We start from the raw sequence: 18,503 nt of genomic DNA, 5'->3' as shown, positions 1-18,503 counted from the left end.
TTGAGATTATAAAATTATGATGTTTCAGACACAAATTACATAATATGAAAAATACCATGTAAATTATCGTAAAGAATTTAAAAGAACATACATTATTTCTTCATGTTTTATTTCAAAATCTTACAAAAACATAAGCACCTAAAAATATCGTTTTAGGTACTGGAATGTGTCTCAGCATACACGGTGGTGTAATATGGGTCACTCCTTCAAGTTCAATTTTCTAATTCTTTGATTAGCGTGCGAGTGATATTATGTGATTAGTGATGAGGATACTCATCCTTATAAAAAATCTTGATATTCCCATAATACCTACGTATTTGGACCTGAAATTTTATTCCTAATGACCGTATAATTTTGTATATATCTACATTTTTCAAATTTTTATCTGAAACATGAAAAGTGCGCTTTACAAGACAAGTAAAAGTTTTAAGTAGGTTTACTTATTACTTTGTATAAGTATGTCATAAACTTTGATCTATGTTTCATTCTCAAATATCAACATTTCGATGTAAACCTTTAAACTTCAAGTAATATGTTTGTTGGTTGAGGTTACGCTTTAAATGTTTATATTTACATATTTAACAAAATAATTGATTGCACATTCAGCTAAGAGGTGAAGAATACAATGCATACAGCTTATGGTAATACTTAAGCAATTAATAATACACCTGTAACATTTTAAACTTGCGTAAACAATAAGTTGCCATTATAGATTATTGTTACTATTAGGCTTCGGAATATTTTTATTATTGTAATTTCTATGTAGCGGAAGATTGAAAACATTAACAAAATATATTTTTGATAACATGCCTATTTATTACCTGTTAGCAAATATTAGAAATAATTAAGTATCTGTCTAAATGAAAATGGCCGATAGACTATCGAGAGCGGCTTGCTGTCAAAATAATAAAAATACTTTTTACTAGAGCGTATGCCATATTTGATTGTATTTGCATAGTTTTCATACAACAATTATAATATTAAACTGAATGAGTTCCAAACATTTTTCCTCAGATGTTGTAAAAGTTAATACGCAGAGGTCATTTACACCTTTGCGGATTGCTTCGTGTCGTGCGTATTGAGGCACCAGTCGTACGCGCTGTTTACGTCTTAGGATGAGTGAAGAAGGAAGCGATGACTCTCCGCCGCGGCCGAAGCGTAAAATCAAGAAAGTGGTAGTCTTGTCATCATCAGACTCTGAAAGCGATGGTAGCTTTAGCGTGGCGGGGACACGTAGAAAGAGATTGAGAGTAAATATTAAAAGCGGTTATTTCTTTAGACATAAAAATATTAGTCACAAGTGTTACAACAAAGTGATGTCAATTTTCAGGTGCTTAGTGATGAAGAGGCAAGTGACAGCAGTGGAAGTTCAGTGGTGCGCGCTGGAACTAGACGGAGACGAACACTGCCGAAGCTTCGTGACTCTGAAGCAGAAAGCGATAGTTCCGGTTGGTCGACGGACCACGTAGAATCTTCCAAACCTGTGACTTCAGCTTCAAAACCAATCTCAGGATTTGCATCTGACAGTTCTGAAGGCAATTCTGATAAATGCTCAATATGTCTCTTGCGTTTTAAAGAACAAGAAGTAGGAACACCTGAAAGCTGTGAGCACATATTCTGTTTAGACTGTATCACAGAATGGTCGAAGAATGTTAATACATGTCCAGTGGATAGAATGACTTTCAATTCAATTATTGTAAAGGCTTGTGTCGGTGGGCGCGTGTTAAGGAAGGAACCTGTAAAGGTTATTGAGCGAAGGCCTTCTGTTGAGGCTTTAGTGGTTGAAGATCCAACTGTGTGTGAGGTTAGTGACCAAGTTATTTTAATAATAGAAAATTATAACAATGTTATTAACAAATTTATACATTATTTAAACCCAAAACTTATAAAAATGAAATGACTAGAGATTGTGACATTTTTATTTCATTTCTAGATATGTGGCAGTACTGAAGATGAAGAAACTATGCTGTTGTGTGATGGCTGTGACCTTGGTTACCACATGCAGTGCCTCTCACCTCCACTAGCTGAGGTATTTGCTTGATGGTTCAGCCTTTGTACATTACAGATATTTTATACATAATATAATTTTTTAAAAGTTAAGAGAGATTTTATTAATTCTTAATTGATTTCTATTAACTACTTATAATTCTAGGTTCCCGCTGATCAGTGGCTTTGCCCAAATTGTTATGTTTCTCTTAATGGAGAGAGTAATCTGCTGGAGGACATAAACCTTTCTGAAGTAGAAGATTTATTGGAGGGAGTTGTTGATATAGATCTACCTCTTGGACCAAGATCTGTTTTGTTAAGGCAACAAAGAAATGTAAGGAGATCATCTAGGAATGCAGGCCGATTCGATCAACCATCAACTTCGAACGCTGGTCATACCAATAGTAACAATTTAAACGAATTGTCTGTAACATCTAGAGGCTCAACAAGTTTACAAAGAAGTTCACGTTCCACTAACAGACGGCAAGGAATAACAAAACGTAGAAAATATAAAAGAAGAAGAACTAAAACTGTTATTATTGAATATGAGGTTCAGGAAAATGGAAAATTTCCAATTACAAAGAGGGTTAAAAAGAAAGTGAAAAAGAGAAGGGTAAATTGTTTAACTTATTAGGTAAAAGTTTTCTTATTGAGCCTTTAAAATATTAATACATGTTTTATATTTTAGGTAAAAAAAAGACAACCGCGAACCGCTGCTAGACGCTCTCATGTCCGTGCAAGTGTTCGTGCTAAACTGGCCACTCTGAACACTGCTCAGAGAGCAGATATAGTTCAAGCATCAAATGCTACCAGAAATAACCTATCTGTTCGACGTCAAAGGGCTGGTATTCCTTCACTGAGTCTATATGGGAATCCTCATGAATTAGATTACTTCTCTGATGAAGACAATGCAATCTCTGAAGAAGCATCTACTGCAGTAGCCACCAGATCAACATCTAATATACTGAGTGCATACAGACAGGTAAGTTTTCGACAATTTTAAAAAACATTATAACATTTAAACACTAATTTCCGTTGTATTCTTAATTTACAGGCCAGAAGAAAAATGATTATGGTTCCATCTCCCCCTCATGCATCATCTGCGCCCGACATTCTTTCTAACATTTTAGAAAGTCAAACTTTGCTGCATTCAAAAAAATCTATAATTTCCATATCCGTAGATGGGAATGTCGATTACAAGCTTCAATCGCGTAAGGAAAATCATGATAAAAATAATGACGTCGAGTCTAAGAATGAAGGAAAACTTGATTTGTCTAAAGCAAATGAGGCTGTTCGAAATGTACCCTCATATCCGGGGCAGAACAGGGGCGGCGGATGGGGAGGCGGATACAGAGGAAACTATCATCGTGAGCAAAATTCTAATAATTTTAACAGGGGAGGTAATTACGAAAACAATTACGGAGGAAACTATCAGAATAGACAAGGAAATGCATACAACTATCAAAACAATAATATGCGTCGTGATGACGCCGACTATTATGATAACTTTTCAAGAAGGCCGCAGCAGTATTCACACACCGATGATACCTATTTTGATAGATCTAGAAGACCGGGTCCAATGGACAATAATAGAGGTAGCAATTATTCAAACCATCAGAGACCTAATGACCAGAGCCAGGGTCGATTTAGTTTGGGGCCATCCTGGCAACCTTACAGTGGTGGAGGCCCTTCGGCGCCCACCCCCAGACAAGATGTGCCTCCAATTCAGTCTCGACATTCGTTTGGAGGATTCGAAAACCCCGTTGATATGAGAATGGGTCAAGTACCGCCGACTAATACAAATACGAATTCTGAAATGTTTGTTGGAATTGACGCACCCCGTCAAGAGAAAACTCAACCACACGCACACCAACCCCTGTCCGACCCGCAAGCGTATCAGCCGTTGACGGAACCACCGGTTTTCAATTTTCAGAAAAATTCAGAAGTGGAAAAATCCGAAGACGAAAAAAGCGATTCGGGCCTCGTTATCGATACGGAGAAATACGACCCTACAGAACCAACACACGATGACGACAGCGGTGAAGATGAACCGATCGCATCGTCGGACTCCGAGGTACCGCCGCCGCCAGCTGTGCAGAGTATCCTGGCCGGCATTGATACCAGCGCCATGAACGTGCCTCCCAATATATTAGACACAGCCGTCAGACAAGTTCTAAAAGAGCATAGAAATCTAATTGTGCCTCCTAATGCGGAGACACATAACAGAAGCGATGACGATTCGGATGGCGATTGTCCCAATTTTTCGATTTATTCCGCCACTAGTGTTCACATAGCAAATAATAGTAGCAGTTTGACTGATGAGGTGCCGAAGGAGCAGCCTCAAGATAGTTTAGAAGATTTAGTTCAAGAAGATGATGAGACACCTCCATCGACATCTCCCATAACAATACCTGACCCATTAAATAACGAAAAGAAAACCGATGTCAGTAGAACTTCTACTAAGCCCCTTGTTAGCAGTTATGATATGGATGAAAAAAAGAAATCTGAGGAAGAATATAAGGAAAAGGTGTCCAAGAGATGTCCAATAACGACGAATACACGTAACCCGATAAAAATTAAACTTAATACATCATCGTTAATCAAAAGGCAAGTCAGTCTGTATGATGAAGAAGATACAAGTCAGGATGTCGAAGCGAACGAGAAAGCAGAGGTAACTCGAGAAATGCCTGAAGAGAAATTAAATATCAATTGTAATACCATGAGCCTGAAAAAGCACGATGAAAGTCCAAAGAAGAAGTCTCCTTCACCTGAGAAGTGCGATGTACCACTTGAATCCAATGAGATCACTAAATCTGAACGATCTTCAAGTCCACTTATAAACAATGTCCTTAATAAGGATATTTTCAAAAAACAAGAACACATTATTAAAGAATCAGTTGATGATACTGTGAACGAAAATAAAAACGATGATAATAAATGTGAATATATACGATCAAATACAAATACGTCATTAGAAAAAAGCGAAGACTCTCCAAAAAATAAAGATGAGTCTGATGAGGAAAGTCACTCTGACGTCGATGACGTACCAATCATTTTCACTGAACAATCACCAAAATTAGATGTAGAAGTTGCTAGAGTCGATGATAATGTTGAAAAAATGACTGAATCGATAAGTGAAACAGAAGATGAGCGGAGCTATACGCCGTGTCTCGATGAGAACAAGTCTAACAAGGACGCGTCGTTTGAAACTGAAAAGGATAAAGGACTGGAGGGTCTGGACACGGAAATGATTTCCGAGGAGGAAGGAAACGAAATGTTTTCAGAGAACGAACGAGCTGCGTCAGATATTTCGCGTGCCTCCCCCCCGAGGGTGCCTCCCGAGAACGAGGAGGGCGAGATAGCCGATAAAAAAAAGGAGGGAAAAAAGGTATCACTGCGCGACGAGGGCGCGAAGAAGAAAAAAAAGAAGGAGTCCAAGAAAGACACAAAAGAAAAGAGTAAGAGCAGAAAAAAGAGTGAAATTTCGTTCAAAAAGCTTAGCAAAAGTGGAAAGGAGAGAAACTACAGGGAGAGAGATAAAAACGAGAAAAGGAGCGAAAGGGAACGCCGGGACTCCGGCGACGCCAACGAGAGCCGGCAGCGGAGGCGCAAAGAGAAGAGAAAGGATCTCGAACGTTACGACGTGCGCACCGTCGTCACCGAGAAGAGACGAAAGCAGAAGGATCCCTTCGGCAGGGACGTGTCGCCCCGAGGCCGCTCGCCCTCGCTGTCGCCGCCCCCGCGCTCGCCCTCCCCCGCGCCCTCCCGCCGCCGCCGCGCCGCCTCGCGCCGCTCGCTCTCCAAGGGCCGGCGCTCGGTCTCCAGGGGCCGCCGCTCCCTCTCTCGAATACGAAGATCACCCTCGCCGTCGCGGCGATCCCTGTCCCGGAGGAGGTCCCCGCCCGGCCGCCGGTCCGCCGGGCGGCGCGCCAGCCCCGCGCGCGGGCGCTCCCCGGCGCGCTCCAGGGCGTCGTCGGCGCGGCGCCGCTCGGGCACCCCGCGCGCCTCCCCGCGGCGCAGGAGCCCCCCGCGCCGCAAGCGTCGGCGCTCCGGCTCGCGGCTCGCCCGCCGGCGCTCGCTCAGCGCCAGCCCCCCGCGCCGCGCCACCAAGAAGAAGAAACGCACGCGCTCCGCCCGCCGCGCCCCCGCCGCCGTCTCGCCGGAGCGCAAGCGGCGGCGCAGCGCGAGCCGCCAGGCCGAGCCGGAGCCGGAGGCGCCCTCGCCGATGTCGCGCCCGCCCTCGCCGCGCACGCCGCCGCCCGAGCCGGAGCCCGAGCCGCGCGCGCCGCTGCGGTCGGACGACGAGCTCGAGCGGCGCGAGCGGAGGCGGCGCGACCCGGACCGCCTGAGGCGCCGCGTGCGCGACGCCGCCGGGCCCTCGAAGGAGGTGTTCACCTCCGGGGACAACATCCTCGTCAGCGTGAGCTTCAAGGAGCAGGAGCGCGGGGAGGAGGGCGATCGGCGACGCCGACGGGAGACCCGCCGCGACCGTAGACGTCGTCGGCGAGCCGCCGTCCCGCCGGAAGTCGAGGTCGCCAAGCCCGTCGCCATAATCGACCTCGAACGCTCGCCCTTCCGCGAGCTCACGCCGTCCCCGAAGAACGTGATAGTCCTCAGCGATAGCGACCCCGGCGAAAGGGAGGGCGCCGAGCCGGGAGTGCAGCCGCCGCCCGCACCGGAGCCGGCGCCCGAGCCCGCGCCGCCGGCGCTCGGACCCAAGACCCCTCCGGAGCCGACGGTGCCGGAACCCGCCGCGCCGGAGCCGGTCGAGGGACCCGACGAGCAGGCCGACGCGCCGGACTCCGAGCGGCAGTCGCCGGACGCGTACGACCCGTTCGAGCCGACGCGCTCGCCGTCCGCGTCGCCCGCGTCCGCGTCGCCGGCGCCCGAGCCCCCGCCGCCCTCCCCCCCGCGCGCGCTCATCACGCTGGAGGCGGCGCAGCGCAGCAACATGTCGGCCGACGAGGTGCTGGACCGGCGCCCGCTGACGCCCGTGGAGAAGGTGATGGCGCTGCTGCAGTCCACGCGTGACGCGTCGCCCGAGCCGGCGGCCGCGGAGCCCCCGCCGGCGCCGGCGCCGCGCATCGTGCTGCCGTCGCCGACGCGCGTGCCGCCCAAGCTGTTCCCGGGCAAGCCGTCGCCGATCAAGTCCAACCCGGTGAAGCCCATGCAGGCGACGCGGCTGCAGCGCCCGCCGTCGGAGGGCGGCGCGTCGCCGTACTCGCCGGGCTCCAGCGACTTCGGCGAGCTGTTCGAGCCGCCGCCGCGCCGCGCGCGCCTCGACCGGAAGAGAGGTACCCCCCCCCCCCCCCTAGTCCAGTGGTCCCAGCCCGACATGCCGCTAATCGACCTCTCTCCCGCAGGCAAAACGCAAGTGGGCGTTAAAATAGACGAGGAGAACCTGAAAATCCTAGACGACTTGCCGAGCTCCGCCGTCGAGATGCAAGTCAAGAGTAAAGTGAGTGACGTCATCCGTTTTGTCGGTATCTGTTAAATTATAAATACACGAGTACTTATGTTTATATCGTAAGTGCCGTTCGACGTCGCACCCACTAGCTGAAACTTTTGTATTTATCGATCCAAAGACTATTGACAATTCATACTAATAAACGAAACACTTGCTTTTATTAATTGCAATTCCAGATAAATCTGCCTGTTTGGAAGAGGGTAACCTATTCCAACCGACAGTTACGCCGAACAAACGTTAGGTGACATATTCCATGCGATTCGCTATATTATCTCCACTATGTTATGCACTAAAAGCAAGTCTGGGGCGACATGTGTATATTTATTTATAATTTACAGTTTTATAAATATTAAAGAGTCGTGTGGTCGCAGTCGGTGCGGTATGCGCTATGTGCCGTGGACACGAGACGACGTTCATCTATTTGATTCTTCAATGTTATTATACCGGCCTATCTCTTTGAAGCCGGTGACCTTCGAAAGTTATAGTATGAGGATGTGTACTTCATTTTCTTTCATATATAGCATTTTGTTAGGAATATGTCTAAAGTGATAAAAATTGTCTATAACTTCATTTCACTGTCAGTTAACTCTGGCCATTGATACGTGAATAGTATATAGGTATACGTGTATATACAAAGAGCAAAGAGCACTTATAACAATAATAATACACATAGATGGAAATATTATATATGATGTATTATTTAAATGTATACATAATCGATTGATAATCCGAAGGGTACGAGTACGAACGGTAAGTGCAGTATCTAGAGAGTTGATTAATGTAGATGTCCGTGCGTGCGCAGTTCCTGAAGAAGCTGAACCGGCAGGAGCGCGTCGTAGAGGAGGTGAAGCTCGTGCTGAAACCGCACTACATCAAGAAGCGCGTCACCAAGGAGGAGTACAAGGACATCCTGCGGCGCGCCGTGCCCAAGGTACGTTCACGCACGCGCGCACACGCGCTCAGACGCGTTCAGACGAGCCAGCCTCGCTAAATGTGTTCTCTTCGACAGATCTGCCACAACAAGTCGGGCGAGATCAACCCGACGAAGATCCAAGCCCTCGTGGAAGCTTACGTGAAGAAGTTCAGGAAAAAACACAAACTCGGACTGGCGTAGTCGCTTAGCGTAGCGGATGTTCTATCAGATTATTGTAATTATAATTTATGTACGGACAATGTATTTTACTTAAACGTTTTATTTATATTAATAAAATAATATAGATTTAAATCACGATGCATGACTTATTTAGTTTTTTCTCGGAGCGGAGCGGGGTGGGGAGAGCGGGAAATGAAACGTACGATCGATTTTGCAAAGTATGTATTGGAAATAAAGTGTAAATGACATCGGGTAACACTGAGTTATTTATAGTTAGTACCGACTCAGAGAGCTAGTGTCTTTAAAGTTACATGTAGAATATTATTGTATGACTTATAAGAATTAAAGTTCCAACCTAAATACAAAATTATACACTTTTTTTTTATAAACGTCGTAAGTCTATCTTCGAACTACAATTAAAAATCGTACTGCACTGTACAGCTCAACCGAAGTAAGGATATAATATCGATCCTAAATAACAAAAAACATTTAATTAAAAATTACAATATGTCTAATTATTATGTAACACTGTGTCAAACCGGAGAATATTCAAACTTCTGGGCAGCGAGTGACGGCCGCCACCTCGCCGACCCGGAGCGCGCGAGTCCGCAACGTGCAGCGCCTACACCGCCGGCGCGAAACCGATCTGCTTGTTCTGCGCGTCGAACTCGGTGTAGTACTTGCCGATGAACACGTCCCCGAGAATCCACAGCGGCCCGTTGGGCGGCGGGATATCCAGCCCCATGAAGCCCGACAGGCAGATCGTCTTACCGAACTGTGACACCTGAAACAGAGAGCATTCCACTAAACGGTTCCTCCCTGATCGTTCACGGCCGAGCAGTTGAAGTGAAACGGACACTCGCGGGGATACCCCTACAATAAATATTCGGCTCGTACTAGGAAACAAGATTCAAACACTCTCCATTCTCTATTTCATGCTTATTATTTATTATTTAACGAAGTGTCGAATCGAAAACAATGCTTACTGAAATTTGCTACATACCCAATGATACGACAAAAACACAAAACGATAACAAATCCGGCGGTACCCTCAGCACGTAGTCGGCGCCGTCCAGCTCGAAGCTGCGGCCGGCGATGGAGAACGCGACGGGCGGCAGGCGCGGCACGAGCGAGCAGTCCACGGCGAACTGCCCGAAGGCCACGGGCGTGGCTCCCAGCGCGCGGTTCAGCGCAGACATCTCCGCCACCGGCCCGCCGATCAGCGACGTGCCCGTGTCCGCGATCGCCTCGCAGCCCTGCGGCACGGAGCGGTCAGAGCGGGCGCGGGAGGGGGTGGGGGGTCTGTCGGAGGGGGGGCACTCACGTCGGCGCAGAACGCGGTCCCGTTGAGCAGCACGCGGTCCATGCGGAACTGCCAGTACGTGTCGCGCGAGAGCGGCACGCGCGTGAAGTCGCCGCGGTAGTGCGCGGGGTCGGAGCCCCCGAGGATGATCTCGCCGCCCTGCGCCGCGCTCGGGTCCCTGCGCAGAGCTGGGCGTCACTAGGGCCACTCGCGGCCGCCCACTCACCGCGGCGCTCCGGGCACACTCGCCTGTTCAGGTAGAAGGAGAAGACCGGCTGCACGAGGCCCTGCGCCACCATGTTGTCGAACACGGGCGTCACGCCGTCGACTGCGATGCTGTGGACGCGGACGAGCGTTAGGACCGACACGATTGTATAAAAACTAAAAGTGGACTCGACTCGCGCCGTCTACCTGGCGAAGGCCATGCCGAGGATGCCGTCGAACTTGGCGGCCACGAAGGCGAGGCCGGGCTCCGACATCGCCTCCGCGAAGGTCTGCGCGCGCACCGTCAGCCCGCCCACCTGCACGGACGCAGAACAGACAAGTGTTTTAATTGATAGTCGCAGACTCGCTCTTCCGAAGCCTCGAGTCTTTGCTTTATTATACGCCCGATCGTTAAGTGTTAAGAGTGCTATTACATTGCAACCGTATTTTTTTCATTAAACGATCAACTGATTCGTGTTCGTATTATGAGAAATTGAAATTTTTAATTATTGAAAAATAAAGAACAGTTATTAGTATAGGTTATAGCGCCCTCTGTTTTCTTGATTTGAGCTTATCTACATATTTATACACAGTGCAAAATTCCAAAGCAAGTATTACGTAAAATGCGCGAATACACTTTTATGAGTTCGTAGATTGAACTGACTGAGTACTGATCAATATGAATGGAAAAAATACAATACTATAACATAAACAGTGATTTAGTCCACAGCGGCCTGAAAAATTTGATATTTGTATGAAACAAAAACATCTCATTAAAACTACTAAAAATACTCCAAAATAGTCTTGAATTTCTCCTTAATGACTAAAATTACTATTAAGAAAAAAATATACCAAAATTAACGTTACTACATATAATTTTTTTTTAAATATATCTAATTAATAGACTAAAAAAAAAACAATAATAAATTCTAAAATGCTACAAAATGCGATGCGTTGGGCGTTCTAATTCATTACTGCGCGGGGGCTTCTGAAGGACTATGCCTATGACCCATGAATTTTTAACTGCCAAACCACGCCAAACGATACAGCGTGAACTGCATAGAGCGCCTACCTATTGTAGATCATGTATAATACATTATACTTTTTTTATTATGTTAAATAATTAAATACAAGCAAACGCAATCAAGAGAATTAATTTTGTTTAAAATACTTACGTAACGTTCTTAAAAAAACAAAAATATAAAGGCATAATACAAAACCATATAACGGCCAATAGTGCTACGGCTAACGAGCCGCATACAAGTCCCAGGTTCGAACCAATTTTCACAATTCCTAGCGTAAGCTTTATTTTTTTTACACTTAAATATGTTTAATTGGAGGGGTAAATTAATAAAATTCCTAAATTCCTTAAAATTTTGAATACTATAATGATTTACACGAGGGAAGCTTGTGGCAGAAACTCGAATGCACACAAACTGAACACTGAACACATTCAAATCACAGTGAAAAACACTGAAATTTCACAAAAAAAAAAAAAAAGATTTTTTGGATTATGAGATATCTGCCAGCCTTCCCTAATTATTGAATTGCTTATCACAATTAACAATATTTTAAGAAAAATATAAAACAATAAATTAAATAATAGAAAAACTATCAAGATTGTTTAGTCATAGCAAAAGCTCAAAGCTCGTAAACTCAAGAACACGATCGAGTCGTCGTCGCGCGTATATGAGTTATTTCAAAAAAAATTCTACCGTAGGTTTTCGCCGTGTCCTTCAACTTTGTTTAATTATTTTTTCATCATGAATAACGTCTAGCAGAATATACTTATTTAAGTGAAAAAAAGATATTTTTAAAATAATATATAAATTCTCGATTTGTTGTTACTGTACCAAATATAAATTTCACAAAGATTTTACAATATTTAAGACCATCGGATATACCTGTCCCCTTCCCAACTCGTGTCAGATTATCTTGATAATTCCAATAATTTCATGTGTGTGAATGGTTTAGTAAATATAATTTGAATTCTTAAAAGATTAATTTAAAAGTTAAGGGTATCAAAAACATTTATATTTATTTATGTTCTATTTAAAATAAATCTAAAATGAAAACCGAAAATTTGAGCTAACATTCCGTATTGTGACTGCTATTTTAGCAAAAAATAATCTTCTAAATAAGGAACAATTTGACACGAAATGGCAGCACACATATCATTCTTAGGGTCCGTTCACACAGACCGGCTCGGAGAGGAGAGCAGATTTTTATCACGTTGGAAACAGTGTTTTGAGTGATTGTAGTAAAGTTTATTTTTGCATTTGCACCTTTTTTGTCATTAAAAATGCCTGAACGCGCTTCGTGTGAAGTAATAAAAGGAGCCGACCGGCTCCGCTTGCGTGCTCTTTCTCGCTCGCACCCGCTTTCAGATCTCTTCCAGCCGGTCGATGTGAAATAGTTGGCGGCTCCGCTCCGGCCAATTCCAAGCGTATACGACCCGGTCTGTGTGAAAAGAAAAAAGCAGGCCGATGCTCTCCGAGCCGGTCTGTGTGAACGGACCCTTATCGGGAGACGTTATTTTGCTTTAATTTTCAAATTAACTTATCGCCAGCGCGGACGCAGTGTTGAAATATTCTGTGTTTCAATTTCGTTCCTCAGGTATGTGACCAAGTTTTAGTATTATAAATCACTTTTATTTAATAATTGTTATTGCTGACATGTTGCGTAATATTTGATATCAAAAAGTCAATAATCTTAAGTAGGATAGGTAATTGTTAAAGAATTTAAAAGTACAAGAAGGTGACCCCCGTTTTGTGACTTATTCTACGGTCACATTTAACGGAACAGCAGGTCACAACAGGTCGGAAAGTGAAATAAAATAGTAAGTAGTATTACAGTACTACTGATGTTTTTTTTTTTTAGAGAATAGGAAGGCGGACGAGCATATGGGCCACCTGATGGTAAGTGGTCACCAAACGCCCTTAGACATTGGCATTGTAAGAAATGTCAACCATCGCTTTTATCGCCAATGCGCCACCAACATTGGGAACTAAGATTTTATGTCCCTTGTGCCTGTAATTACACTGGCTCACTCACCCTTCAAACCGGAACAAAACAATATCAAGTATTGCTGTTTTGCGGTAGAATGTCTGATGAGTGGGTGGTACCTACGCAGGCGAGCTTGCACAAAGCCCTATCACCAGTCAAAATCTTGGATGTTCCTCACTTCCAAGTAAAAAATATATGTAAATGTTGTAAGGCCCGATGCTTTTCGAATTTATTAGGCTATAGCTACAACTCTGAAACTAAAAACAGTCTGAAAAAAACTTGGAAAAAATAATTAAAGTATAAAAAAATGATCAAATGGCATTATATGTCATAAATTTAACGTTTCGTTTCTCGTTGAGAAAGCAAAATGTATGTCATAATAGGTACACATTCAGGCAATTTTGATCATGATTTGATCTTCCATTTTGTCACTGTGTCAATTCAAATATATAAAAAGCCGAGATGGCCTAGTGGTTAGAACGCGTGAATCTTAACCGATGATCGTGGGTTCAAACCCGGGCAAGCACCACTGAATTTTCATGTGCTTAATTGGTGATTATAATTCATCTTGTGCTTGACGGTGAAGGAAAACATCGTGAGGAAACCTGCATGTGTCTAATTTCATTGAAATTATGTCACATGTGTATTCTGCCAAACCGCATTAGAGCAGCGTGGTGGACTAAGCTCTAAACCTTCTCCTCAAAAAGGGAGAGGAGGTCTTAGCCCAGCAGTGGGACATTAACAGTCTGTTACTGTAAATCTATGAAATCTAGGAGTTTTTACGATTTAATTCCGTGCGGCCATAATTATTTATCCAGTAAATATATTACTTTTCGAAAAAGCTATCACATCAAGTAAAATATTATATTTACGGAGTAAAATTAAAAAATAACAAAGTTAAAAGCGACAGAGTCACAAAACTGAATAAAACGCACTCATTTTGTGTAAATCCTTGAAGCTACGGCTATTTTCTTTGATTTATCAAGTGATAATATGGATTACTAGTTTAGTTAAATTTAAGAAAGGCTTATTAATTACATACTTTTCTTTAGTTTTGCTTTTAAATATAGTCGCTCAACGGAAACGATTACGCCACAAAGTCTGTTTTGTTTCGATACTTAAGAGAAAAAACCTCGAATTCCGCGTTCCTTCTTATTTTTCTCTACAGTAAACTATATTCCCGAGTACATTATGGTAAAGTTTGTAATAAAAAACAACATTACAAATAAAATATTTTTTTACAGAAGGGTACAGTTTATTTTGAAATCGCTCATATACTTAATTTTGAAGAATGAAATTTTGTGATAGGCCTCTTAAGCTAAGGCATCAACTTTAATATCTTAGAAAAGATCAGTGCTTAAGTCGAAGTTACTTACGGTGACGTCATCGGTGGAGAGGAAGCCCGACAGGCTGCCGGAGCCGTAGTGGATGGCGAACTCTGTGCCGTTCTTACGGTACGATTTCGACTTGCTACTGTCATACTTGTTGTGCAGCACTGGACGAATTAATTATATTATTAAGATAATCGCCCTATAGTATACGGACAACAGCAGTCAGTGGGCGAGCCTCGCGTCGATTAATATAAACGTAATGTGTTAATATTAAGTTACAATGTAGAGATGAATTGTGCAGCATCGCGGTAGTAATTACAAATTGCGAAATTGTAGGCGGAGCAAATTTAGAATTAATAATGTTCGTACATAAAAATAATACAGAATATAGGGCATTACTCACACGCAGTCAAATTCAAAGTCTGTAAAATAACACTAAAATTTACATTAACATTTTATAAACTCCATATGCTATATTTCTTGTAAAATATAAATAAGCAATTGTTAACGGCACACTATTACAAATCGTAATTATTTTACACATAGATCTAATCATTGTACATTATAAATAACGAAATGAAAACAAAGTATTTGAACATATAACCTGTATGTCTATTTGTGCATGTATGCATTTAACCCGGTGCTGTGCGGAGTTTCAATACTATAGTTATAGGGACAAGCAGGGCTAGACGCACATTGGCATAATAAGGAGTACTTATATTCTTTGCAATGCCAGTGTCTATGGCATATTTGATCGGTTTTCTATCATTGATTAATTTAAAAAAATGCATCAAGAAAATACAGCCCACTCGATTGTCAGATTATCTTAGTATAAATAGTAAACATACAGGGCACTTTCCAATACTATAAAATAATTTTGCATTTTTTTATATATTAAATCTAATTGGAATATTTTTTTTTTCAAATTGTTTTGTAATTTTCTCTGTGAGTGATTTAACCGTAATTAGAATAATTAAAATATAATATTAATATTTACCAATAAAATATAAGCAATAATAGTTAACATGAACTAATTCAAATTTATTCATTCTGCTTTCATGCTAAATGTATTACACTAAGTATATCCATGTTTCAGGTGAAAATAATAATATTAGGTGTAATAAATAGGTTCAATACTAACAGCAGGCAATGTTGGTGTAGTGGCATTTCTTGGAAGGCACCCACAGGTTGGAGGAGCCCGTATCAAATACCACCTTGAATGTCTGAGGCGGATTTCCGATAGAGATTGGTCCATAATATTGAGCCTACATGGAATAATATGACAAATTAATTCACAAAATATGCAATAGACATTACTGTAAATAATAATACAAATCAGGTGTGGGGAGGCAATTAAAATATTCTTCATAGTATGCTCTATAAGCCCTTTTGCTCTTCATACATCATAAGTTACAGGATTAACTTGATTGACATTTATTTTTGTCAGCTATTTTTGTGCATAGCTTTGTGCTAATCATTCAATAGTATGTAATTTCTACATACTTTTATTTTAGTTGTCTAGTGAAATGTCAGTAGTCATATAATACTAAAATATTGGCTTCCCAAAGACCAAACATAAACACGAACATAGTCAACTTTAAGTGATTCACTTTGTTGCTGTTAGCCATCAACAAAAAGGCATTATCAATATGTTGACAGGCAATTTATACAAAGGCAATAACCATGATAAGAGTATATTTTAAAGTAGTGTTTTATCAAACTATAATGCTCATTAAATTTATTTTTATGTGTTTACACATAAATATTGACTAGCTGCAAATTGTCGCAATATTCTTTCAAATATTTTTGAAGATAATCTTGCTGTAAAAACATTCTTTGATAGGCAAGTCAGTGATGTGTGCAGTCAGTGACATATGTAGATAAATTAATAATGAGGTTATCATTTGTGTGTAAACACATTCTTGGCAAACAAACAACAAATAATACATATATACACTTTATAAATAGACGATTTATCTCAAAAGAGACAGACTAAGATGTTCCAAAAAAAATTATCATGCTCAGACAACAAAAGAACAAAGAGATTATTCCTCAGTTTTTGTTCATAACAAATTTAGGGAAACACACACATAGTATTACAGGAAATTAAGCAAACTTGACTTGTTTTACAAATTATAGAAATATTAAGACTGAATGAGACTTGAGGCTACTTAATCTGCTGATAAATATGGTACTTGGTATAATTGTAGAGTTAATGTATATCATCATTATTTTTTTGGTAGGGTAAAATAATTGATTGTAAAATTATATAATTTCTTCATGAATAAATATATTAGCTTTCTAGCAAATAAACTATAAAATACGTACATCTAAGTAATTTGAAAGTGGTTCAGGGGCAGGTCCTGTAGCTGCATATTTAATGCGAGCCATGTGCAGCTCAGTGCCCACTTCATGGAAATGCTTGCGGACAGTCTGCATGCGATACAAAGGAACCCTATAAACATTTACCTCAGATACAAGTTTTGTTCGTCAATTATTATAAACTTTAATTAAAAAACTACTACCTTAAAAACTGTGCCGAGCATGTAGCGGCTAGCGCCAGGAATAAAAATAATAATTTACTCATTGTTACTGCAAGTCACCGCCAGGCTCTGAAATATAAATTGTACTAAGTTTATTACTTCCTTAGATATATTTGCATGAAACAAATGACACTTTACGTACTGCCGATAAAGCTTCGATTATTTTCCTGTGCGACCACTAGCTATGTACGAAGAATACGTGCCGTAGTTATTCTTTATAAAAAACAATTAATCAAATTACCGGTAAAACACTACTTTTATATACTTAGACGTCAATAAATAGAATCATTGTCATTTTTAAAATTGCTTTGTTAATATGTCAGTGACGTCAGTGTCAGATTTTTTTGTTATTGAGGATTTTCTTGACGTACAAGGCATACGTATTTTATTTTACAGCCTTATCTTCTATTATTTAAGAATGTTAATATTTAGTCAGTTTATACAAAATATCACTATTACCTGGTTTTGCGCTCGAGTTACCAATTTTATTTAGAGAATAACAAAAGTTTCAATATATGTTATTAGAAACGATTTTAAAATTCATTTTACAAGATTAGACAAAACCATGAATCGAAGATAATTAACCTCATTTTACACCATCTGCCCAACCCGACTTAGTTCGGTAAAATAAGGATTTATTTGAGCTATTTTTTACCCATTCACCGATTTAGTTATCCGTACTCTGCTAATATGTCGTATAAGACGTCCCGCGTACTTTTTCACATGTTTATTTAAATTTGTCGTAATCTTTCTAATAGTACCAGTTAAAATAGCAAAGTGTAAGAGGCATTACACTTGACCTGTGGTAATCCGGCCCCTGTCTGATCCAGTATCTCTTCTTGTCCGACATGCTTATAACAGTACATACAAAGCACATTTATTGCTTCGATGAGATCTTCGTAAATGTACTAATCATTTAATCATGTTGTAACTTGTTTGCAAGGCCGCATTACAAAATGCTCCTATTAATTTTCAAATATGTTCCGAACTACAATGGGTGACACTGGTGGCACTCTATAGTCCGATAATTTCTATCACTCACCATTGTATCGTAAAGCATTTTTCCATTACCACGTTAACTGCAGGGTTGTCTTTAACCCTGAACGCCCTGGGCACATAAGGATCGCGGCGCCCCTGTGTGAAATCGTAATTGTTTACAATTTTCAGCGAAAGAAAGCAGCAGCCAGGAGACGATCGTTTCATTTCCGAGTTATGCTATCCGTTCTAATACTATAAATGCGAAAGTGAGTTTGTTGTTACGTTTTAACGTCTCAACTACACCAATTTTGTAATAAAGAAAAAAAGTATGGGACGTCAACACCTGCTCTCTCTTACGTGTTCGTACACTTACTTAGATTTTTTTACTTTATATATAATTTATAAGCTGTTTCAATGTAAAAGTCCTGTTATATTTTTTCTTAAATTTTATTCTCGTAAGATTAGTAAAGTTGTTGTCTGTTTTAGGGCCCCCTTCAGACCAAAGCCGTCGACACAACCCAGCGGCCTATATGTATATAATCGTGCCGGCAAATTGCGATCGCGCGTATTACAAGGTGACTTGCGTACGCAA

At 41.6% G+C, this 18,503-nt stretch overlaps 2 protein-coding genes across 4 annotated transcripts; one reads left to right on the top strand and one right to left on the bottom strand.

The window, feature by feature from the left end:
• The first annotated feature begins 866 nt into the window (after window positions 1-866).
• On the top strand, window positions 867-8,681 carry LOC126772137 (PHD and RING finger domain-containing protein 1). Of its 3 annotated transcripts, XM_050492315.1 has the most exons (10): window positions 869-929; window positions 1,015-1,250; window positions 1,331-1,804; window positions 1,934-2,029; window positions 2,153-2,599; window positions 2,675-2,968; window positions 3,041-7,280; window positions 7,350-7,444; window positions 8,238-8,384; window positions 8,463-8,681. In XM_050492315.1, exons 2-10 carry the CDS (start codon window positions 1,116-1,118, stop codon window positions 8,565-8,567), a joined length of 6,033 nt encoding a protein of 2,010 aa, XP_050348272.1. In that variant the 5' UTR covers window positions 869-929; window positions 1,015-1,115; the 3' UTR covers window positions 8,568-8,681. The 3 variants fall into 3 exon arrangements, with proteins under 3 accessions (XP_050348273.1, XP_050348271.1, XP_050348272.1); XM_050492316.1 differs by having other exon boundaries at window positions 867-1,250; window positions 8,256-8,384; XM_050492314.1 differs by having other exon boundaries at window positions 867-1,250.
• A 70-nt stretch (window positions 8,682-8,751) lies between these two features.
• LOC126772141 (lysosomal aspartic protease) lies at window positions 8,752-17,242 on the bottom strand. Its single transcript, XM_050492318.1, has 10 exons — window positions 17,076-17,242; window positions 16,916-17,002; window positions 16,719-16,845; window positions 15,532-15,655; window positions 14,436-14,554; window positions 10,261-10,370; window positions 10,099-10,185; window positions 9,871-10,027; window positions 9,596-9,802; window positions 8,752-9,330 (listed from the first exon to the last, which is right to left on the bottom strand). The coding sequence occupies exons 2-10, from the start codon at window positions 16,975-16,977 to the stop codon at window positions 9,169-9,171; spliced, it is 1,155 nt and encodes a 384-aa protein (XP_050348275.1). The 5' UTR covers window positions 16,978-17,002; window positions 17,076-17,242; the 3' UTR covers window positions 8,752-9,168.
• Window positions 17,243-18,503: the final 1,261 nt, after the last annotated feature.

This window comes from Nymphalis io, chromosome 12, assembly GCF_905147045.1.
Source record: "Nymphalis io chromosome 12, ilAglIoxx1.1, whole genome shotgun sequence".
Classification (NCBI taxonomy): Eukaryota; Metazoa; Arthropoda; class Insecta; order Lepidoptera; family Nymphalidae; genus Nymphalis; species Nymphalis io.
The sequence above is the reverse complement of the archived record's forward strand: the minus strand, read 5'-3'. Positions and strand labels throughout refer to the sequence as shown.

What these genes read in the sequence shown, in the direction of transcription:
- LOC126772137 (XM_050492314.1), top strand. Translation starts at nt 1,116, where the DNA reads ATGAGTGAAGAAGGAAGCGATGACTCTCCGCCGCGGCCGAAGCGTAAA. An exon ending in TCTCACCTCCACTAGCTGAG is followed by an intron (nt 2,030 to 2,152) that starts GTATTTGCTTGA and finishes TTATAATTCTAG; the next exon opens with GTTCCCGCTGATCAGTGGCT. An exon ending in AGAAAGTGAAAAAGAGAAGG is followed by an intron (nt 2,600 to 2,674) that starts GTAAATTGTTTA and finishes TTTATATTTTAG; the next exon opens with GTAAAAAAAAGACAACCGCG.
- LOC126772141 (XM_050492318.1), bottom strand. Translation starts at nt 16,977, where the DNA reads ATGAGTAAATTATTATTTTTATTCCTGGCGCTAGCCGCTACATGCTCG. An exon ending in CTCGGCATGGCCTTCGCCAG is followed by an intron (nt 10,186 to 10,260) that starts GTAGACGGCGCG and finishes CCGCGTCCACAG; the next exon opens with CATCGCAGTCGACGGCGTGA. An exon ending in GCGCCGACTACGTGCTGAGG is followed by an intron (nt 9,331 to 9,595) that starts GTACCGCCGGAT and finishes TCTCTGTTTCAG; the next exon opens with GTGTCACAGTTCGGTAAGAC.